Raw genomic sequence first — 25148 nt, 5'->3', positions numbered from 1 at the left:
TCAGATTTGCTTAATTCTCTCTGTATCATTTTGTTGAAGAACATACCTAGGTAGGCTCAGAAGAACATACCTAGGTAAGCTCAGTAAAAACCTTTCAAATGGGCTGGACTGTCTTTCAGTATAGGCGGAAGTTTAACCTAAAATGCTATTTCAAATGACATAATCAAGGTAAAGGAACTTATTGTAAGTAATTTAATGCACTCCAGCAGGTAAAATTAAAAATTGGTAACATTTTACAGTACAACATCTCTAATTACAGGAAGCATGGAGAGAGCAAAATAAATAATGAAATCATTTTGCTAAGTAGTTTAAATGTTTACTGTTCCTTTAAACTAATGAACTAATGGTCCCCTGGCCATGTCAACAGTGGCTTCTACATATCTATAATTTGCCTAAAATTGCAGGCATATCACATGCTACCCCCTTAAAAAAGATAAAGGCGAATTAGTAGCGGTTGCATGCTCACCTTTCAGGTTACTCATTTTTAGGCATTATTATTATTTATTTATAAAGCGCCAACAGATTCCGCAGCGGTGTCCATGGGTACAAAAATAAAAGTACAATACGATATGAAAGACACCAGACAAAGTTTAACAAACATATACAGGGGGAATTGAGGGCCCTGTTCCCGTGGGAACTTAAAATCTAGATGGGAAGGAGGGTGAGAAACAGGAGGTGGGGACTGCAAAGGTGAGAATGATGTTAGTGTGGAGTTAGATGAGGGCAGCTATTAGGCAAGTGGCATTCATTTGTTACTGATTTGGAGATAGGCTTCCCTGAAAAAAGGTCTTTAGGGAGCGTTTAAAGGAGGAAAGGTTAGGGGAAAGTCTGACAGCTCGAGGAAGTGCGTTCCAGATGGTTGGTGCCGCATGAGAGAAGTCCTGTAGTCTAGCATGGGAGGAGGTGATGGTAGAAAATGCAAGGAGCAGGTCATTGATGGATCTTAGGGGTTGGGCTGGAGTATATTTGTTGATGAGTGAGGACAGGTAGGGGGGAGCTGCGTTGGTAAGGACTTTGTAGGTGAGGGTGAGAATGATGTTAGTGTGGAGTTAGATGAGGGCAGCTATTAGGCAAGTGGAATTCATTTGTTACTGATTTGGAGATAGTCTTCCCTGAACAAAAAGGTCTTCAGGGAGCATTTAAAGGAGGAAAGGTTAGGGGAAAGTCTGACAGCTCGAGGAAATGCGTTCCAGATGGTTGGTGCCGCACAAGAGAAGTCCTGTAGTCTAGCATGGGAGGAGGTGATGGTAGAAAATGCAAGGAGCAGGTCATTGTTGGATCTTAGGGGGTGGGCTGGAGTATATTTGTTGATGAGTGAGGAGAGGTGGGGGGGGGCTGTGCTGGTAAGGGCTTTGTAGGTCAGGGTGAGAATTTTAAATTTAATTCTGCTGTGGATGGGGAGCCAGTGAAGTGACTTGCAGAGAAGTGCAGCAGATACAGAGCGTCGGGAGAGGTGGATTATCCTAGCAGAGGCATTTAGGATGGATTGAAGAGGGGAGAGAGGGAGGTCAGTTAGTAGGTTATTACAGTAGTCAAGTCAAAACATTACCACAGAGTGGATTAGCTGTTTAGTAGTTTCAGCACTCAGAAACAGATTAATTTTGGAGATATTGCTTAGGTGGTTGCAACAGGATGAAGAGAGCAATTGGATGTGTGGTATGAAGGACAGGTTGGAGTCAAGTGTAACTCCTTGGCAGCGGACTTGGGGTGATGGGGAGATAGTGGTGCATATCTTCAGTATTCATTAGGGAAACAAATGCAGAATATGGCTGCGGTGTAAGGCATTTGGCTCTTCCCAACACCATATTTTATTAGGAAAGAAGTGCAATGCACAAATGTGTGCAAATCGGATATTCATGTGTTAAATATTCTAATAAATCCAGCATTTAAAAGAGACAATTGCCTCAGACCGCATCCATATGTGGCATATCCTTCCCTAACAAATAATGAACACTAATTTTATGTCCCTGTAAAAATGACAGTACTGTAAAGCTACAAAATATAATTGTAATAAATTGCCTATTATTGCTTAAGTGTAAATATTTTATACTTTTAGTTTTCTAGGAAAATTGTATAAAATCTTATAAATTAATAAAGCTAATATGTGCAATTAATGAGACGTCTGTTTAATAAAATACACATTCACCACAAAGGACATAATATTAAAATGTGACATATATATATATATTTTATCTTGCATGCAACAAATATATAAAAAAATACTGCTAGTGGGTTATTACTAAATACCAATTTGGTCAAATAATAACAGTAGGATTAAACATGATTATATAAAAACAGATCTCAAATGGAAATAGCTTTAAAGGGATATTAAACCCAATTTTTTTTCTTTAAAAAAAAAACTATTTAAATTATCATTTTTTCTTCATTCTCTTGCTATCTTTTGTTGAAAAGCAGGGACCTACACTTAGGGGCCGGCCCATTTCTGGGGCACTATATGGCAGCAGTTTTGCAAGAATATTATCCATTTGCTATAGCACTATATAGCAGCACTATTTTCTGCCATGTAGTATTCCAGATGTCTACCTAGGTATCTCTTCAAAATAGAATACCATGGGAATAAAGCAAATTTTTAACTCTTTAAAATGTTATGCTCTGTCTGAGTCACAAAAGAACATTTTTGGGTTTCATATCCCTTTAATAACAGTCAGATGGTTTGGGTTTCTAGACACCTAAATAATTCCTTTGTTTCTGATATTGAGTCACAGTATTGGCTAAACTAAAATCCCAGAAAATGAATTGACTTTTCAGTGTCTCCTTTCTAATTCCTGAAATGAGCGTAAACTCGGCAACCATAAGACATTGTATGATTTGAAAACAAGATTTTGGCATTTCTGGCACTCCTTGATTTAAGAGAGCGTAGCTGCGACTTGTTCAATAAAACTTGCCAAGTTAATATCTCTTTCCGACAGGCCGCCACATTCATGAGTGCTCAGAGTTATGTGGACCTGAAAAAATACAAACAAATATTAAACAAAACCCAACATTCCTTTCATGATTCAGATAGAGAATACAATTTAAAAACTTTACATTTTTACGATTTTCAAATTTACTTTGATCTAATGTAATTCTTTGTTGAAGAGATATCTAGATAGGTAATGTGCACATGGCTCAATCACTACATAAAAGAAAAAAATGCTGCCATCTAGTGCTCTTGCTAATGTACAACATTGTTGCAAAACTGCTGCTATATAGTGCTGCAAACACGTGCACACTGTTCAGCTTCCCCCCCGCTTTTCAACAAAGGATAACAAGAAAATAAATTTGATAATAGAAGTAAATTGGAAAAATGTTTGAAATGTTATGTTCTATCTGAATCATGAAATAAACAAAAAAAAAGTTTTATGTCTCTTTAATCACACAGAAGCATTCTTTGGAACCTATGGTACATTTTCTTGTCTTGTTTTAATTTTAAAAATGACTTTGCTTTTAATCTTTCTTTTTTAGCGCCATTTGAACAGGGCCTATTACTATCAATACCCCAAGAGGGGGCTGAAATCTTTACAGGAAGGCAATAGAACAGATTTCCCTTTTGCAGTAGTAGTAGGAGACACTAGCACTAGGTCCTGTCAGTTTATTGCCCATGCTCAGTAGAGGACTTCAGCTGCAACAATCATATGACAGTATAATTTAGGATTTACAACAGTAGCTCCCTTATCTCACTAAAGTCAGTGGCTACACTGAGAATTTCTAAGTGCTCATTTTGCAAGAAAACAAACACATTGCTTGCTGTTTTCCTTTGGTTTAACTATTTTTTTTTTTTATTAAAGGAGAACTATTTCAAATCCCTTGAATAATAATAGTGATAGTGAATTGGATTTTTTTTAAAAATTGTATGCAATCTCAATCATGATAGAAAACATTTAATGTGCATTTAATAAAGTGCCAATGGTTTCAAAACATTTATTTTGTATGTAGACTGCTGCTGTATTTATTATTATCAGGTATTTGTAGAGCGCCAACAGATTCCGCAGCGCATAGTATACAGATGCTCGGATATAAAAACTGACTTTAATGTCAGTCAAAAAAAACTGATTATTTTTATTTAATTACCTTGTTGTAGACATTGAACCACTCCGGATGATGATCTAGTTTCTCAGCTTGTAGTGCCACCCTGGTCATAAACCCAAATGCCTAATATGAAATACAGAAAGTTAATTGTAATGTAACACGTATAGATTATCTGCATTTACTGCAAGAACAGCGCTATTATGAGCTGCACTAATGACACATTCTCTGAAGTGCTGGTTTTAAATCTTTTAGAATCTATTGGTTAGTTATTTGCTACTATAATTTATTGTAATCTCTTTATACAAAGACTTATTTCTTCTGTTAAGTGTGATCAGTCCACGGGTCATCATTACTTGTGGGATATTAACTGCTCCCCTACAGGAAGTGCAAGAGGATTCACCCAGCAGAGTTGCTATATAGCTCCTCCCCTCTACGTCACCTCCAGTCATTCTCTTGCACCCAACGACTAGATAGGATGTGTGAGAGGACTATGGTGATATATTTAGTTTTTATATCTTCAATCAAAAGTTTGTTATTTTATAATAGCACCGGAGTGTGTTATTCCTTCTCTGGTAGAATTTGAAGAAGAATCTACCTGAGTTTTTCTATGATTTTAGCCGGAGTAGTTAAGATCATATTGCTGTTTCTCGGCCATCTGAGGAGAGGTAAACTTCAGATCAGGGGACAGCAGGCAGATTAATCTGCAAAGAGGTATGTAGCAGTTTATTATTTTCTGACATGGAATTGATGAGAAAATCCTGCCATACCGTTATAATGTAAACTCAGCCTTGAATGCAGTAGATGTAGCTGATATCAGGCTGTCATGTATGTATATTTTACACTTCAGTTTTCTGGGAAATGGTACTTCTCTGGCTTTTAAACTGTATACATAGACTTAACCTATTTTGCAGGGACTTGCAATAGGTTTTAAATGACAATTATTGAGGTAAAACGTTTTTTTGCTGGCATGTAAAAACGTTTTTTTCTCTGAGGTACTGGGTGAAAAAATGTTTTGGGCACTTTTTTTCCACTTGGCAATAGTTTTGATTTAAATTAGAGCAGTTCACTGATCCCTCTCACTGTTATGTGTGTGGGGGAGGGGCCATTTTGGTGCTTTCACTATGCATCAGAAAAACTCAGTCAGAGGTTCATTTTCTTCCTGCATGATCCGGTTCATCTCTACAGAGTTCAGGGATCTCAAGAGTCTTTTTTGAGGGAAGTAATCATTCACAGCAGAGCTGTGCTGATTGTATTGACTGTGATATAAAAAACGTTTATTTGTGTATTTTTTTTTTCTGCTGCCTGGGTTAGTTATCATTTGCTGAGGGGAACAATCCTTTGCTAAAACTGTATATTCTGACAAAGATTGATGCTATAACTTAATTATTTTATCTGTTATAATATTTTCTGTGCTTCTTAAAGGCACAGTTTGTTTTCATATTATTTGTAAATTACTTTGAAAAGTATTTCCAAGTTGCTGTTTATTTGCTAGTGTGTTAAACATGTCTGATTCAGAGGAATATCTCTGTGCTATATGTGTTAATGCCAAAGTGGAGCTCAATAGAAATTTATGTACTAAATGTATTGATGCTACTTTAAAAAATAGTCAATCTGTACAAATTGAACATATTTCACCAAACAACGAGGGGAGAGTTATGCCGACTAACTCGCCTCACGTGTCAGTACCTGCATCTCCCGCTCAGGAGGTGCGTGATATTGTAGCGCCGAGTGCATCTGGGCGGCCATTACAAATCACATTACAAGATATGGCTACTGTTATGACTGAAGTTTTGGCTAAACTACCAGAACTAAGAGGTAAACGTGATCACTCTGGGATGAGAACAGCTGATAATGCAAGGGCCATGTCTGATACTGCGTCACAGTTTGCAGAACGTGAAGACGGAGAGCTTCATTCTGTGGGTGACGGTTCTGATCCAAATAAACTGGACTCAGACATTTCAAATTTTAAATTTAAGCTTGAGAACCTCCGTGTGTTACTAGGGGAGGTATTAGCGGCTCTGAATGATTGTAACACAGTTGCAATCCCAGAAAAAATGTGTAGGTTGGATAAATATTTTGCGGTACCGACGAGTACTGACGTTTTTCCTATACCTAAGAGACTTACTGACATTGTTACTAAGGAGTGGGATAGACCCGGTGTGCCTTTCTCACCCCCTCCTATATTCAGAAAAATGTTTCCAATAGACGCCGCCACACGGGACTTATGGCAAATGGTCCCTAAGGTGGAGGGAGCAGTTTCTACTTTAGCTAAGCGTACCACTATCCCAGTGGAGGATAGCTGTGCTTTTTCAGATCCAATGGATAAAAAATTAGAGGGTTACCTTAAGAAAATGTTTGTTCAACAAGGGTTTATATTGCAACCTCTTGCATGTATTGCGCCTGTCACGGCTGCAGCAGCATTTTGGTTTGAGTCTCTGGAAGAGACACTTCAATCATCCACACTAGATGACATCACACACAAACTTAAAATTCTTAAGTTAGCTAATTCATTTATTTCAGATGCCGTAGTACATTTAACTAAACTTGCGGCTAAAAATTCAGGATTCGCCATTCAGGCACGCAGAGCTCTGTGGCTAAAATCCTGGTCAGCTGATGTTACGTCTAAATCTAAATTGCTTAATATTCCTTTCAAAGGGCAGACCTTATTCGGGCCCGGCTTGAAAGAGATTATTGATGACATTACAGGAGGTAAAGGTCATGCCCTGCCTCAGGACAAGGCCAAAGCCAAGGCTAGACAGTCCAATTTTCGTTCCTTTCGTAATTTCAAAGCAGGAGCAGCATCAACTTCCTCTGCACCAAAACAGGAAGGAGCTGTTGCTCGCTACAGACAAGGCTGGAAACCTAACCAGTCCTGGAACAGGGGCAAACAGGCCAGAAAACCTGCTGCTGCCCCTAAGACAGCATGAATTGAGGGCCCCCGATCCGGGACCGGATCTAGTGGGGGGCAGACTTTCCCTCTTCGCCCAGGCTTGGGCAAGAGATGTTCAGGATCCCTGGGCGTTAGAGATCATATCTCAGGGATACCTTCTGGACTTCAAATCCTCTCCCCCAAGAGGGAGATTTCATCTGTCAAGGTTGTCAACAAACCTAACAAAGAAGGAAGCGTTTCTACGCTGCGTACAAGATCTTTTATTAATGGGAGTGATCCATCCAGTTCCGCGGTTGGAACAAGGACAAGGGTTTTACTCAAATCTGTTTGTAGTTCCCAAAAAGAGGGAACCTTCAGGCCAATCTTGGATTTAAAGATCCTAAACAAATTCCTAAGAGTTCCATCGTTCAAGATGGAAACTATTCGAACAATTTTGCCCATGATCCAAGAGGGTCAGTACTTGACCACAGTGGATTTAAAGGATGCTTACCTTCACATACCGATTCACAGAAGTCATTACCGGTATCTAAGGTTTGCCTTTTTAGACAGGCATTACCAGTTTGTAGCTCTTCCATTCGGACTGGCTACGGCTCCAAGAATATTCACAAAGGTTCTGGGCACTCTTCTGGCGGTACTAAGACCGCGAGGAATTTCAGTAGCTCCGTACTTAGACGACATACTGATACAAGCTTCAAGCTTTCAAACTGCCAAATCTCATACAGAGATAGTACTGGCATTTCTAAGGTCGCATGGATGGAAAGTGAACGAAGAGAAAAGTTCTCTCTTTCCACTCACAAGAGTTCCCTTCCTGGGGACTCTGATAGATTCTGTAGAAATGAAGATTTACCTGACAGAGGACAGGTTAACAAAACTTCAAAATGCATGCCGTGTCCTTCATTCCATTCAAGAGACCAGAAATTCTCTTCTATGGTGGCTTTATCGGCCACATCTGTCCAGGGGAATGCCATTCAGCAGGCCAGACTGGTCAATTGTAACAACAGACGCCAGCCTACTAGGTTGGGGCGCTGTCTGGAATTCTCTGAAGGCTCAGGGACTATGGAATCAGGAGGAGAGTCTTCTTCCAATAAACATTCTGGAATTGAGAGCAGTCCTCAATGCTCTTCTGGCTTGGCCCCAGTTAGCAACTCGGGGGTTCATCAGGTTCCAGTCGGACAACATCACGACTGTAGCTTATATCAACCATCAGGGAGGGACAAGAAGCTCCCTAGCAATGATGGAAGTATCGAAGATAATTCGCTGGGCAGAGTCTCACTCTTGCCACCTGTCTGCAATCCACATCCCGGGAGTGGAGAACTGGGAGGCGGATTTCTTAAGTCGTCAGACTTTTCATCCGGGGGAGTGGGAACTTCATCCAGAGGTCTTTGCCCAAATACTTCCACGTTGGGGCAAACCAGAGATAGATCTCATGGCGTCTCGACAGAACGCCAAGCTTCCGCGCTACGGGTCCAGATCCAGGGATCCGGGAGCGGTCCTGATAGATGCCTTGACAGCACCATGGACCTTCAGGATGGCTTATGTGTTTCCACCTTTCCCGATGCTTCCTCGATTGATTGCCAGAATCAAACAGGAGAAAGCATCAGTGATTCTAATAGCGCCTGCATGGCCACGCAGGACTTGGTATACAGATCTGGTGGACATGTCATTCTGTCCACCTTGGTCGTTACCTCTGAAACAGGACCTTCTGATTCAGGGTCCTTTCAAACATCAAAATCTAACTTCTCTGAAGCTGACTGCTTGGAAATTGAACGCTTGATCTTATCAAAGCGTGGTTTTTCTGAGTCAGTTATTGATACCTTAATACAGGCTAGGAAGCCTGTCACCAGAAAGATTTACCATAAAATATGGCGTAAATACCTATATTGGTGCGAATCCAAAGGTTACTCTTGGAGTAAGGTTAGGATTCCTAGGATATTGTCTTTTCTACAAGAAGGTTTAGAAAAGGGGTTATCCGCTAGTTCCTTAAAGGGACAGATCTCAGCTCTGTCCATTCTGTTACACAAGCGTCTGTCAGAAGTTCCAGACGTTCAGGCTTTTTGTCAGGCTTTGGCCAGGATTAAACCTGTGTTTAAAGCTGTGGCTCCACCATGGAGTTTAAACCTTGTTCTTAACGTTTTACAGGGTGTTCCGTTTGAACCCCTTCATTCCATTGATATAAAGTTGTTATCTTGGAAAGTTCTATTTTTAATGGCTATTTCCTCGGCTCGAAGAGTCTCTGAGTTATCAGCCTTACATTGTGATTCTCCTTATTTGATTTTTCACTCGGATAAGGTAGTTCTGCGTACTAAGCCTGGGTTCTTACCTAAGGTAGTCACTAACAGGAATATCAATCAGGAGATTGTTGTTCCATCCTTGTGCCCAAATCCTTCTTCGAGGAAGGAACGTCTTTTGCACAATCTGGATGTAGTTCGTGCCCTTAAATTTTATTTACAGGCAACTAAAGATTTTCGACAAACGTCTTCCCTGTTTGTCGTTTACTCTGGTCAGAGGAGAGGTCAAAAAGCTTCTGCTACCTCTCTCTCTTTTTGGCTTCGTAGCATAATTCGTTTAGCTTATGAGACTGCTGGACAGCAGCCTCCTGAAAGAATTACAGCTCATTCCACTAGAGCTGTGGCTTCCACTTGGGCCTTTAAGAATGAGGCCTCTGTTGAACAGATTTGCAAGGCTGCAACTTGGTCTTCGCTTCATACTTTTTCCAAATTTTACAAATTTGACACTTTTGCTTCCTCGGAGGCTATTTTTGGGAGAAAGGTTCTTCAGGCAGTGGTTCCTTCTGTATAAAGAGCCTGCCTATCCCTCCCGTCATCCGTGTACTTTTGCTTTGGTATTGGTATCCCACAAGTAATGATGACCCGTGGACTGATCACACTTAACAGAAGAAAACATAATTTATGCTTACCTGATAAATTCCTTTCTTCTGTAGTGTGATCAGTCCACGGCCCGCCCTGTTTTTTAAGGCAGGTAAATATTTTTTAAATTATACTCCAGTCACCACTACACCCTTGGCTTCTCCTTTCTCGTTGGTCCTTGGTCGAATGACTGGAGGTGACGTAGAGGGGAGGAGCTATATAGCAACTCTGCTGGGTGAATCCTCTTGCACTTCCTGTAGGGGAGCAGTTAATATCCCACAAGTAATGATGACCCGTGGACTGATCACACTACAGAAGAAAGGAATTTATCAGGTAAGCATAAATTATGTTTTTTTAATAGAGGAGGTTTATATACTTTTTCTTTCTGACAGTTACATTAAGGATAAATAAGAAGTTATACTGAGTAACATATCACTTTACATTAAACCTTTTTTTATTATAAAATATTTGTGAATATGTGTAAGTGTTCCCCCACCCCTCTTTCATATGCAGATGATTTGAATACACAGATTGCTTTTTTTCCTGTTTGTTACAATCTATGGTTTTCGGTTAATTTACCCTGTTAAAATCCTTAAAATGAAATTCTTTGCAGATAGCATCTCGTCCATCCAACTCATTCCAGCCCACTGCTCTCAGGTTAGGCAGCAGCTGATCTCTCTCCTCTCCGCTGAGTCTGTGCGCTTTCCCCGCCTATCAGCAAACAGAAAACCCTCTTATCTCAACATCAAAATACATTTTTGTTAACAATTGCAGTTTACGTACTGTTTAGACTGACTGACTAAGCCTGGGTGACAGGGATAGTGTTATGAATGCTCATTGTCCTGTCAGACTGCCTCCTTTATCTCTCTGCGTTTTAGAATTTTGCACTGTAGCCAATCGGTGCTGGTTCTTGCGTAAACCTCATTCTCCATGGGAGCGAGCACAACGTTATCTATAAGGCACACATGAACTAGCACTTTCTTGCTGTTGTGCAAGATTTAAAAAGCACTGTGATAAGGGGCGACCTGCTGGGGCTTAGAAACAAGCAAACTAAGAGGTTTTAAAGGAGAATGGGTAGTAAAGGCATAATCTATCTTTTTAAATAACAAAATCAAGTAGACTTATGCTTTTGCCATAAGTACCACACAAATTGTGCTTGTCTCATGCTTCACTAGTGCGACTGGAACTCATCTTCTGTAGCCTGAGTATAATGTCAGCTACATATTACACAGGGATTACTTAGAGCAGTGCACACACTATTTTAAAGCTATTTATCATTGCCAACAATTAAGGGAGGTAAGGTACAATTACACACCAGGGCTTTCAAAAATTTTTACAGACAGTTGTGTGTAAATCATTAATAAGTGATAGTTTTACATTTTGTAAGCTGAAATTTTGCAGTTCAGTACAACAGGACCAACAATGCACTATTTGGAGCTATCTGAACACATTGGGTCAGCCAATGACAAGAGGCATGTTGTTCAGCCACCAATCAGCTGCTTGCGTCCAGTGGTGAGGCTGGAGAGGGTTGTCAGTGAATTTCACCCAGTGTGTTGACTCAATAAACAAAATAATGAGAAACAGGTTAATGACCAGCCTTGGTTTAGTATTAACTGAAGAATCGTTTAATTATTAACACATCCTCTGCCTGGCAAGCACCCTCTGTAGTCTCTACCCCCCAAATATTCTTGTTGAGACAGTGTGCCCAAACAGCATCTGATTCTGCCCTCGCCCCTCTGTACTACAGTATGTCAGTAGTGGCAGTCGATGCTTTCAAATACTCATCTGATATGTTATCCTGCATTAGGTTGGGGAATATTACAGTATTCCAGGTGTGCAGAGATCATTTACTGTCCGTGCACTGCCACACCAACACAAATACAGAATAATAATCTGAAAAATGTACCAAGAGCCTGTCCTGTTTTATATAAACTATAACATGCAGCATTTAATCTCAGTTTAATTGTGAAACAACTTATTAACTTAACTTTATTTTGTAGTGAAAATCATTTCTTAAAAGAATATGAAATACCCTAAATTAAGTATAATCAGTTGTGAAAATACAAAGGGTTTTAAAGGGACATGCAAGTCAATACAATGCACAGAGAGTAGATACCATTCAGTGTCCCTGTAAGCTCAGAGGTTGGCATGGGGCCGGCATGTGTATGTTGTGCTAATTTTGGAATTACATTTGAGGCTAATAACATTGCTGCACTGTTTTATATATCACGGCTGTACAGACCAAGCATGCAATACTCTGTTACGCCCCTTTAATATTGAATGAAAAAAAAGGTTTTGGGAAGAGCTGAAGGCACTGCCTGTGATTGGCCAGTATGGAGCAGTTACATCATCAGCATTAGAGCGTGTTTATAGGGCTGAGGTGCCACTGCCTGTGATTGGCCAGTATGGAGCAGTTACATCATCAGCATTAGAGCGTGTTTATAGGGCTGAGGTGCCACTGCCTGCATCAGAAGAGCAAGGAATTATTTATAAGGAAAGCCAGTGCTATTTATTTTACAGTATCTGTTATTTTCATAACTGGTCATAATACCAGAGGATTTGTATGTTCTGTTAACCCCTTATCAACCAATTATGTTTTGCACATCAAAAACCAAAGTTTTAGTTTGGTACATGCTGTATTTGTTATAGCCTTCCTGATTGGTTAAGGGGGCTGTAAAACACAAGGCAGGCAGTGGTTGGCTCTCTGCAGCTGCACCATGACACATAGGGGCTCAGCGAATCATGTCCAACAGACATCGCTGAATGCGCTGTTGGCATTTAACATTGCACAAGCAGTTCTGGTGAACTGCTTGTGCAATGCCGCCCCCTGCAGATTTGCCACCAATCGGCAGCTAGCAGGGGGTGTCAATCAACCCGATCGTATCTGATCGGGTTGACTGCTGTCCACCACTCAGAGATGGCGGATGTCTTAAGACCGCTGCTTCTTAACGGCTGTTTCCGGGGAGCCTGAAGGCTTGCGCGGAAACAGATGTATTAGGCACCATATGGTGCTTAATAATTTGGCCCCTAAGAGCGTAGATATTTGAACATGTTAATCTTGTCCTTAGAGCCCAGAGCCATTATGTGACATATATCATTATCCAGATAAAAGCTAACTGGTTAAAATAGGCAACACTTTCACGTTATGAGAAGGCTGCACACATTGTAGTAGCCTATTATTTTTGTCTCTCAAATATATATAATGTAATAAATCAATACAGAGAAGAAAGTCTCTCTCCCAACGCTACTGTATATCTGTCTGGTTGCCTAATGTTACATAATGTCCACCTGGCATATTATCTAATTAACTATGATGTAAAAACACCACTTGATGTTTAATTTACGTAAATCATTAGTGAATACTAAGAGGGTAAATGTAGCATGACTGCAGTTTACAAGTAGCGAACCTGCCCGACTGCAATCGGCACTTGTGGTGTTTCATTCTTTGCACGGCAGAATTTACCATTGCACAAGAGGATCCTTGTGCAATGCCGCCCCCTGCTCTGGAGCAACCAATTACATTAGAGTAGGAAATGTCAATCACCTCCAATGAGTGAGTGTAGAGGTAATTAATCTCGCCACTTCTGAGGTAGCGGAGAAGAAAAAAAAAGCAGTTTCTCAGCTTAATAAATGTACCCTTAAGCAGTGCCACAAAACTGCCGTGTGTGTTGAGAAAACATCTAGGGTTGGATTTAACAAGCAGCGAATGCTGCTGTGTACGCCTGAAACCTAAGTTAAGAAGCAGCGGGCGCAAGACCGCTGGTCCTTAACTTGTTTACCGCCTTTTAGGTGTCGGACTGCAATCATCCCGATCTGATCGGGATGATTGACACCCCCTGCTAGCGGCTGATTGGCCGCAAATCTGCAGGGGGCAACATTGCACAAGCATTTTACTAGAAATGCTTGTGCAATGTTAAATGCCCACAGCGTATGCTGCAGTGAATCATGTCCATCCGGAATTTGATAAATCTACCCCTTTGTGTCTAACAAAATAAATATTTACTATTAAAAACACTAAAAGGTGTATAGGTCAATAAGATTAAATGTCACTATAATATGAAAAAAGTTATTTTATGTATACACACACTTCAAATCCCATTCAGTGAGAGCCTTAGTATGTCACTGTGGTGTAACAGTAACATAAGGCAGACTGGAGCATACTGCAATATGCACACAATATGCTTTTTTTGTTCCTTGCACATGAGCCAGTAAAATCAGGCATAATGTCATTAACAAAAACCTGTAGGGATAAACAACCGCAAATGTTCCCTTGATGTCTTTTGTTAAGTGCCAGCACAGGGTCATAGAAAAGGGAGTGAGAAATACAGAAAAAAAAATATTATGTAGCACTAATTTATGTATCCAACTACATCACAAATATCCATCACATGAAGAAACGTATTACAGTAATACATTATTTTATACTTCTACATCTAGTGTTACAAAATATTTAACATTTGTTAGAAAACATTTTATTTAAATGTGGTTAGCGTAACAGAAATACATTTACTTAGCAGATCTGTTACACATAAGTCGCGCTGGTTTTAAAGGCATTAAAAAGACACCTTATTATAGAATCAAGTTTATTTAATTTTCCAAGAATTATATAAAAAGATAGGCCTCAAAAAAGTATTTTTCACATAAAGAATAATTAATAATATGTGAAAATATCTCACTGTAACTAGCCAGTCCCCACAGGTGCTTATATCATTGTGCAGCGAAGGATAAGCTGTCATCAACTCTCTGGTACCTTCCACTGTTTTTATGTTATAACCTGAAGTGTGTCCTGGGTGGTGTAGGGCTTGCACAAAGGGTTAAACCTTACCCTCAACCATCCTGCGGGATTGCCACAGTTTGGGAAGTCTGGCCCACTACCTGTCTGCAGCCTTTCAGTGTCCCAGTTTTAAGGGATCTACCTAAGTCATGTTCTCCAGACATGCAGATCCCCCTCCTGAAAAGTTCCAGACCAGGGCCGGATTTATAATAAGGCAGAGTAGGCATGTGCCTACAGGCGTCCTCCATAGAGGGGCACCTAACTCAGCTGGCAACCTTAACAAAGATGTCTGCCACACTGTCGATGGCCATCTTAGTTAAAGGGACACTGAGCCCAAATTTTTCCTTTCATGAATCAGATAGAGCATGCAATTTTATGCAACTTTCTAATTTACTTCTATTATCAATTTTTCTTCGTTCTCTTGCTATCTTTATTTGAAAAAGAAGGCATCTAAGCTAAGAGCCAGCACATTTTTGGCTCAGAACCATGGACAGCACTTGTTTATTGGTGCTGTCCAATCAGCAAGGACAACCCAGGTTGTTCACCAAAAATGGGCCGGCATCTAAACTTACATTCTTGCTTTTCAAATAAACATACCAAGAGAATGAAGAAAATGTGATAATATGAGTAAATTAGAAAGTCGCTTAAAATTGCATGCTCTATCTGAATCAGGAAAGAAAAAAATTTGGGTTCAGTGTCCCTTTAAGGTAGCCTGCAAAGCGGGGGGGGGGGGGCGCTTCCTATTTAGGTGCCTACAGGCACCAGGGCTGAAAATCCGGCCCTGGCCCAGACTATGACCCTGCCCCTCCCGATGCTACACCATCCATAAAAATCCTAGTGGGTCAATGCTCACATCCTAAAAAATGTTTGGAGGTATGGTTAAACACATAGTTAAAGTCGGTTCAGAGCAGTAATGCTGTACTGGGACCTAGCTGGACACATCCAGTGAGCTAGATATATATGTAGACACCACACACCATCTAGCTCCAAGAAGGGCATTGCTGCTTCTGAGTATACCAAGGTATGCATTTCAACAACAAAAACTAAGTACATTTTATAACAGAAGAGTAAAGTCTCTTAAAATGGTATTAAAGTTTAATTCTGACTTTCATGTCCCTTTAAAGAGCTTTCTGGAGTTTCTTTTTACAGTCGGTTCAGAGCAGTAATGCTGTACTGGGACCTAGCTGGACACATCCAGTGAGCTAGATATATATGTAGACACCACACACCATCTAGCTCCAAGAAGGGCATTGCTGCTTCTGAGTATACCAAGGTATGCATTTCAACAACAAAAACTAAGTACATTTTATAACAGAAGAGTAAAGTCTCTTAAAATGGTATTAAAGTTTAATTCTGACTTTCATGTCCCTTTAAAGAGCTTTCTGGAGTTTCTTTTTACAGTCTTCCCCAAAATCCTTGTTGTATTTAAAAGGATATAAAGTCAGAATTAAAAGTTCACGGTTTAGAGAGAGCATACACTTTTAAGAGACTATATTCTTTGTTTTCTTGGTATCCTTTGTTGGAAAACAAATGTAGGTAGGCTCAGGAACATTTTTACCTCGCTCTCAGTTTTCATTTAAAAGTCATAAAAGTGCAAAAAAAAAAAGTACTTTTGTGATAGATATTTATAATTGCATTGTTGCTTGTTAATATAAAATATAATATATATATATAATATATTAACCCCCAGAGGGTCAGCTCCAGAGCTACTGAACACAACCCAATAGTACATGGTCACTGGTCACCTTAATTGTATGCAATTTCCTACGTGCCTCCTAAAGGCACTAGGTATTAGGGACTCAAGGCATTGAGGGGGAAGCCATTGCTGTTTTGTGGTCATGGTTGGTTAGTGGGTGGGGTCATGAGCATGACTGGTTGCCAGTTGGTGGTCATGTCTGGACAGTTCATAGGAGTGTCTGGTGGTCTATAGGCGTGTCTAGAGGTCCATAGGCATGTATGGTGGTCTATAGGCGTGTCTAGAGGTCCATAGGCATGTATGGTGGTCTATAGGCGTGTCTGGTGGTCTCCAAGTGTGTGTGGTGATCTATAAGTGTGTGTGGTGATCTATAGGTGTGTCTGGTGGTCTATAAGTGTGTGTGGTGGTCTATAGGCATGTGTGTCTGGTGGTCTATAAGTGTGTGTGGTGGTCTATAAGTGTGTGTGGTGGTCTATAGGCATGTGTGTCTGGTGGTCTATAAGTGTGTGTGGTGGTCTATAAGTGTGTGTGGTGGTCTATAGGCATGTGTGTCTGGTGGTCTATAAGTGTGTGTGGTGGTCTATAGGCGTGTCTGGTGGTCTACAAGTGTGTGTGGTGGTCTATAGGCGTGTCTGGTGGTCTATAAGCATGTGTGTCTAGTGGCCTATAGGCATGTCCGGCGGTCTATAGGCAGTGTTTAGGGAAAGTCTGTAAATCGTGACATATGGTTGTCTCAGGGTTTAGAATTACTGTCCTTTTCACATAGGGACATTAGGGAGGTCTGAATGTATTTTGGATATTTTGGTGTGTTGTAAAAACAACTGAGTAAACTTGTATTTATTTTTAAAAGCTTTGCAAAAAAAATAAGTCAGAAAAAAAAAAAAAAAAAAAAAAAAAAGGTTACAAACACAGCTGTCATATCATACACATTAGGCCACATTCACAAACAGGGAAATGAAGTTCCTGTATCCTAGCAACTAGATAAAAGAGCAGACAGTAGCGTATCGCAACATCGCTGTCAGATGCAATAACCGGTTTTATGTGCAGCTGCAAATATTAAACAGCAATTATAGACCACATGGAAAACTACTGCCAGACACAGTTTATATTAAGGATAAACACAGTTACCATAAAGGCAATAAGGCAACGCCCACTCGCATATAAACTGAAGAATAAAAACAACTCTAGGTAACTTCTATTAAATATCAATATGATGCTATAAAGATTAAGGATAGTGCAGTCTATATGAAATACTTATAGCAGGGGACACATATAGGTGCCATACAGTATACAATATTAAAAGGTATAAATGCTTACATGAAAGATGGGAAATATCATATACTGTACTAAATTGCATTAAAGGGACATAAAACATTGTTCTCTTTCATGATACAGATACAACATACAATTTTAAACAACTTTCCAATTTCAATCTATTATCTAATTTGCTTTGTTTTCTTGGTATCGTTTATTGAAAAACATATCTAGATAGGCGCAGGAGCAGCAATGCATTACTGGGAGCTAGCTGCCGATTGGTCGTTGCACTTGTTTGCCTCTTTTTATTGGCTCACCTGATGTGTTCAGCTATGTCCCAGTAGTTTGTTGCTGATTCTTGACCAATAACAAGAGAACAAAGGAAATTTGATAATAGAAGTAAATTGGAAAGTTGTCTAAAACTGCACTACTGGGAGCTAGCTGAGCACATCTGATGCCAATCATAAGAGGCAAATGTGTGTAGCCTCTAAAAACCAGCTAGCTCCCAGTAAAGCGTTGCTGCTCCTCAACATTCCTAGGTATGCTTTTTAACAAACAATACTAATAAAACAAAGTAAACTTGATAAAAGAAGTACATTTTAAAAAAAAATCTGTTAAAATGATGTGCTTGGTTTTAATTTTATTTTCATGTCTCGTTAATGTTGCTTTATAGGTGCATGAAACCCCAGTTTTTTCATGATTCAGACAGAGCACACACACAAAAAAGTTTCCAATTTACTTCTATTATCAAATTTGCTTTGTTCTCATGGTATTCTTTGTTGAAGAGACACCTAGATAGGCAGCGTGCATGTCTGGAGCCCTGCATGGACAGGAAATAGTGTTGCCCTCTAGTGCTCTTGCTAATGTATAACATTAGTACTACATGACAGGAAATAGTGCTGCCATCTAGTGCTCTTGCTAATGTATAGGATTAGTACTACATGACAGGAAATAGTGCTGCCATCTAGTGCTCTTGCTAATGTATAACATTAGTACTACATGACAGGAAATAGTGCTGCCATCTAGTGCTCTTGCTAATGTATAACATTAGTACTACATGACAGGAAATAGTGCTGCCATCTAGTGCTCTTGCTAATGTATAACCTTAGTACTACATGACAGGAAATAGTGCTGCCATCTAGTGCTCTTGCTAATGTATAACCTTAGTACTACATGACAGGAAATAGTGCTGCCATCTAGTTCCCTTGCTAATGTATAGGATTAGTACTACATGACAGGAAATAGTGCTGCCATCTAGTGCTCTTGCTAATGTATAGGATTAGTACTACATGACAGGAAATAGTGCTGCCATCTAGTGCCCTTGCTAATGTATAACATTAGTACTACATGACAGGAAATAGTGCTGCCATCTAGTGCTCTTGCTAATGTATAACATACTACATGACAGGAAATAGTACTACATGACAGGAAATAGTGCTGCCATCTAGTGCTCTTGTTAATGTATAACATTAGTACTACATGACAGGAAATAGTGCTGCCATCTAGTGATCTTGCTAATGTATAACATTAGTACTACATAACAGGAAATAGTGCTGCCATCTAGTGCTCTTGCTAATGTATAAGATTAGTACTACATGACAGGAAATAGTGCTGCCATCTAGTGCTCTTGCTAATGTATAACCTTAGTACTAAATGACAGGAAATAGTGCTGCCATCTAGTGCTCTTGCTAATGTATAACCTTAGTACTAAATGACAGGAAATAGTGCTGCCATCTAGTGCTCTTGCTAATGTATAACCTTAGTACTAAATGACAGGAAATAGTGCTGCCATCTAGTGCTCTTGTTAATGTATAACATTAGTACTACATGACAGGAAATAGTGCTGCCATCTAGTGCTCTTGCTAATGTATAAGATTAGTACTACATGACAGCAAATAGTGCTGCTATCTAGTGCTCTTGCTAATGTATAACCTTAGTACTAAATGACAGGAAATAGTGCTGCCATCTACTGCTCTTGCTAATGTTTAATATTGTAGCAAAACTGCTGCTATTTAGGGGTAGATTTATCAGCCATTCTCCTTTAATTCCGTCCAAAATTGCGCATACCAACTGATCGTCATATTCATCAAAGCACTCTGCGCCTATAATTGCACAAATCTGAAGGAAAGTTCTTTGCACTCCGCTTGCATTCGCCTAGGCACACGGGCGCGTTCCCGAGTGCAACAATATACAGTGGGGGGAAAAAAGTATTTAGTCAGCCACCAATTGTGCAAGTTCTCCCACTTAAGAAGATGAGAGAGGCCTGTAATTTTCATCATATGTATACCTCAACTATGAGAGACAAAATGTGGAAACAAATCCAGACAATCACATTGTCTGATTTGGAAAGAATTTATTTGCATATTATGGTGGAAAATAAGTATTTGGTCACCTACAAACAAGCAAGATATCTGGCTCTCACAGACCTGTATCTTCTTCTTTAAGAGGCTCCTCTGTCCTCCACTCATTACCTGTATTAATGGCACCTGTTTGAACTTGTTATCAGTATAAAAGACACCTGTCCACAACCTCAAACAGTCACACTCCAAACTCCACTATGGTGAAGACCAAAGAGCTGTCGAAGGACACCAGAAACAAAATTGTAGACCTGCACCAGGCTGGGAAGACTGAATCTGCAATAGGCAAGCAGCTTGGTGTGAAGAAATCAACTGTGGGAGCAATAATTAGAAAATGGAAGACATACAAGACCACTGATAATCTCCCTCGATCTGGGGCTCCACGCAAGATCTCACCCTGTGGGGTCAAAATGATCACAAGAACGGTGAGCAAACATCCCAGAACCACACTGGGGGACCTAGTGAATGACCTGCAGAGAGCTGGACCAACGTAACAGAGGCTACCATCAGTAACACACTACGCTGCCAGGGACTCAGATCCTGCAGTGCCAGACGTGTCCCCCTGCTTAAGCCAGTACATGTACGGCCAGTCTGAAGTATGCTAGAGAGCATTTGGATGATCCAGAAGCGGATTGGGAGAATGTCATATGGTCAGATGAAACCAAAGTAGAATTGTTTGGTAGAAATACAACTTGTCGTGTTTGGAGGAGAGAGAACACCATACCTACTGTGAAGCATGGGGATGGCAACATCATGCTTTGGGGCTGTTTGTCTGCAAAGGGAACAGGACGACTGATCCGTGTACATGAAAGAATAAATGGGGCCATGTATCGTTAGATGTTGAGTGCAAACCTCCTTCCATCAGCAAGGGCATTGAAGATGAAATGTGGCTGGGTCTTTCAGCATGACAATGATCCCAAACACACCGCCCGGGCAACGAAGGAGTGGCTTCGTAAGAAGCATTTCAAGGTCCTGGAGTGGCCTAGCCAGTCTCCAGATCTCAACCCCATAGAAAACTTTTGGACAGCCCCAAAACATCACTGCTCTAGAGGAGATCTGCATGCAGGAATGGGCCAACATACCAGTAACCGTGTGTGACAACCTTGTGAAGACTTACAGAAAATGTTTGACCTCTGTCATTACCAACAAAGGATATAAAACAAAGTATTGAGATTAACTTTTGATATTGACCAAATACTTATTTTCCACCATAATTTGCAAATAAATTCTTTCCAAATCAGACAATGTGATTGTCTGGATTTGTTTCCACATTTTGTCTCTCATAGTTGAGGTATACCTATGATGAAAATTACAGGCCTCTCTCATCTTCTTAAGTGGGAGAACTTGCACAATTGGTGGCTGACTAAATACTTTTTTTCCCCACTGTACATTAGTAATAGGCGTAATTTAACAGCCTGACCTACAAATACGCCCAGTTTCTTATTTATCATTGCTGTGTGCCGATAGGGAACTGAAATTTCGGCTTCAATTGCGTGTTGTATATTTCGCCATACAGACTGAGGCGAACACCATTATAATACATGCTTTTACATCTTGTGATGCAGGACTTTCTTCTTTTAACTAATTTTTCAAAGGCTCAGCGCCAAGAAGAGACTGTTATTGCCAGAAATTTGCGCTTCCACAGGTGCATATGGGTACGAACAGTTTTATATATATATATATATATCGATATATTGATATATTTATTTTTGTGATCTTAAATTATCAACATATGGCGAAAACAGCACAGAAACATCATATAATATAAATATAAGCTAAATAGTTACCTAAAAAACACTTTTTTAATAATCAAAACATGGCGGCGTAAATATTTATAGGGATATACTGTGATAAATAGGGAGTAAATGCTTTTTCCGACAGGTGAAATTTATCATTATTACGCCCCAGCTCTCCTGCGCAGTTACGTATATTTTTTTTTATAAATTCAGGCGCACATGTGCGCTTCTCCAGAGGCGAGCTGGGGCACAGTTACAGGCGAAGCACATACAGAGTTCGCCTAGCCGTTTATAAATATAGCCCATAGGGCTGCAGGCATGTGCACGCTCCTGAGCTTGCCTTCCTGCTTTTCAACAATGGATATTGAGAACATTTGATAAAAAAAAATAATTGAAAAGTTGTTTATGTCCCTTTAATTAAAGTATGTATCATGTATCACAGTGTGCTCTGACTGACATAACAGACACCAAGATTTATGTATATGGGGGCACAGCCAACTCTTGTAAGACAGTTACGCAAAGAGAGTGACTTAACATGTGCCTAATTCAATTTAGCTATGTATGTTTGTATGTTTGTTTGTTTGTTTGTTTGTATGTATGTTTGTACGTTTGTTTGTATGTTTGTATGTATGCTTCTTTGTATGTTTGTACGTTTGTATGTATGCTTCTTTGTTTGTATGTTTGTATGTTTGTATGTATGCTTCTTTGTTTGTATGTTTCTTTGTTTGTTTTCTCTAAAATAAATTAAAGTAAAAAAAAAGAGCAAATTTCCATTAGAGTTGAAATCTGAAAAAACTAATTCATCCTTTGAAGATTTTCAAAACCACATGGCAGACATCTGAGGGACTAATTAAAGCCACAAACACATTTGGAAGTAATCTTAGGATCCGCCCTGCTAGTGTTGTGCAATATTCACTGTGGCCTGGTATTTGCATATTATATTTCAGATGAGGCTAACAAATCACTCACTGCATGATATCAAAAGCTACAGGAAAGAAAACCCACTGCTAAAGGGACCCTAAACATCCTGCAATAAACTAACATACTGGGTAAATGTGACATTTTTTGGAATGCATTATCACTTTGTTTATCAATAGCCAAACTCCAACCACCACTTGCCTTAGTATTAGAAGCCAATCTGGACTGGGCATACAAGGCTAGTGATCAAACTCTCCATTGTTTTGCAGTCCTTATCTAACCACCTTTGCTGAAGCCATTAAAGGGCTATTCAATAAGCACCCTCTAAATCTATGTGTTTAACCCCCACTAAGCGCCCCTAATGCTAAAAGTACTTGCTCTAATAAACAGAAACATGTCCTTTTTACATTAGAATGTCCCTTTAACATAAAATAACATCATCATTTTCTTGGGCATGTTTTAACTGCCACAGAAAAATGTGGTTTATTCAGCACAGGAACATTTTTTTTAACAAAAACAAAGCACTATAATACATTTCAAAATATTCTATTTTAGATGATTTTTTTTCTTCTTTTTCTTTTCTTTTAAAAACTACTAGTCATTTGAAGTTCAGACTAAGTGCTATTGCATTGTCTTGTTATCATGCATTTGTTGATTATGCAAATCTAATGTGTTGACTGGTCCTTTAATGTCTCTGTAAAATGGTTTTGATGAAAATGAGTACTCTGAAGTCTAAAAACCATACTTCCTATGACGTAGCACAATGGTTTTGTACATGTTTGTTTAATTTATTTTTCAATGTGGAAAGCAATTCAAACTGATCATCTGGAAAAAATTAAATTTTGCAAAACTCCAGGAGGAATGAGCAGTTGTGTAGCTGTACTATTTATTTTACTACTGCATTACTTGTCATAAAATGCTTACACTTTCAATATGATGTATTTTATGCCTATTTAATCTTCTTGTATGTTTAATATACAGCACTATCCATTTGTCTGGGATCGTTCTGTTTGCAATATTTTTGACAACATTTAAATATTTTATCATTATAATATACAAGTAAATATTATTGTTTGAACATTGTTTATGTAACTAAAATATTATGTTTCTGCTTTAACTTATACTCAAATATGGTGCAATACTACATCTATATATTCTATAATCTATTATTGCAGTGGGAAAATATGTTCTAATTCGGCATATAATTTCATTACTCCCCTAGAACTCTGCTCTGCTTGGGAGCCACAGAGAACTGCTGGTCCCAAGCAGAAAACAACCAGTGAACAAATTACCAATCCCCATCTGTGTTCAGTTTGGGAGCTGCAATGTAAGACTTTACCTATGTTTTTAACATACCGTGTTACAGTGAACAGCATAAACATTAGATGTGCTACTGAATTAGAGCATTTCATTTTTAAAGGAATATTAAATCGCAATAGTAGATATGTGCAATTTGGTTCGGTTCGATTCAGAAATTTGGAAAATTCGTTAAATTCGGAGATTCGGATCGAACCGAATTTCCGAATTAAAATACTGCCGAATTTACCGAAAAAATCCGAATTAGTTCAGATTTATTCGGTAAATTCGGATGGCCATGGATTACACTAGTATTGTACAGTATATTAGGTTATATCACTCTGCTATGGGTTACACCTAATATACAGTACATAATACCTAACACTTACCGAAATTCCGAATTTCCGAACCAAATTTCTTCGAATCCGAATGAATCCGAAACGAATCCGAAACAAATCGATTCAAAAATTTCCGAATTCGAATCGATCCGAAAAATTCTGAATCGATCCAAACCGAATTTTTTCGCCATGCACATATCTACACTATAGCACTATAGCATTTTAATAACTGCACATTATTTTATTCTTGCTCCTTTACCTTTAAATCCATATTCCTCCAACCAGCAATAGATTATAATACATATTTAATACACAGAACAACGTGCATTTTATAACTATTTTACAAAGGCCCAATATACAGTAAACATAAAAAAATACACCAGAGGAACAAAAAATATGTTTTATTCCTCCAGAGGCAGAAGGAAAATGAATACATAGAAAACTTTATTTTCCCCAGGTTTCCCTACTGCATACTATTCAGGCTGTTCATTAACTAATGCACTTTGGTTGCTGCAGAACCTACTTTTAATTATAATTAGATACAGTTGTACAACAAGAGCTGTATGAACTGGGCAAAAACACAACATACAAATGAATAACAGGAGAAATAGCCATTTTTAAGGGTGCATCACCTTACCATGTCGACCCAAGGGATTTAGCAAGTGCTGGATCAGCTTTGTGTCTCCTCTACAGACTCAGAGGCTGTTGCTTCTATGGCTAAGGGTCTGAGAGGAGGGGTGGACATTGTAATCCGCCCATTGCAAACAACCAGGGCTGAGCCTCAGTCAATTCACTGGGAGGCAAAGTCTGATTCTGCATTAGAGCCATCTTGTCTGAGGAAACTTCTTCATGTTAATATCGTTAATTACAACAGAGCACCCACATTGTCTGTTGTGCATTTAGAAGAGTGGGTAATAAAGTGAAAATATAATACAAATTGAAATGTACATGAGTGTATTTCTGTTTCACTAGGAAGCATTTTTGCAAAACAAA

At 39.3% G+C, this 25148-nt stretch overlaps 1 protein-coding gene across 1 annotated transcript; it reads right to left on the bottom strand.

The window, feature by feature from the left end:
- Window positions 1–178: 178 nt before the first annotated feature.
- PCBD1 (pterin-4 alpha-carbinolamine dehydratase 1) lies at window positions 179–24890 on the bottom strand. The gene is made up of 4 exons (XM_053692032.1): window positions 24793–24890; window positions 10366–10497; window positions 4072–4152; window positions 179–2966 (listed from the first exon to the last, which is right to left on the bottom strand). The coding sequence occupies exons 1-4, from the start codon at window positions 24793–24795 to the stop codon at window positions 2868–2870; spliced, it is 315 nt and encodes a 104-aa protein (XP_053548007.1). The 5' UTR covers window positions 24796–24890; the 3' UTR covers window positions 179–2867.
- Window positions 24891–25148: the final 258 nt, after the last annotated feature.

Source organism: Bombina bombina, chromosome 9, assembly GCF_027579735.1.
Source record: "Bombina bombina isolate aBomBom1 chromosome 9, aBomBom1.pri, whole genome shotgun sequence".
In the NCBI taxonomy this organism is placed as follows: Eukaryota; Metazoa; Chordata; class Amphibia; order Anura; family Bombinatoridae; genus Bombina; species Bombina bombina.
This window is presented reverse-complemented; position numbering and strand designations above follow the sequence as displayed.

Excerpts from the sequence above, each read along its gene's own strand:
- PCBD1 (XM_053692032.1), bottom strand. Across the intron at positions 4,153-10,365 it reads ATTTTAAGGATTTTAACAGG|GCATTTGGGTTTATGACCAG; the intron begins GTAAATTAACCG and ends ATTTCATATTAG. Across the intron at positions 2,967-4,071 it reads GGTTCAATGTCTACAACAAG|GTCCACATAACTCTGAGCAC; the intron begins GTAATTAAATAA and ends GTATTTTTTCAG.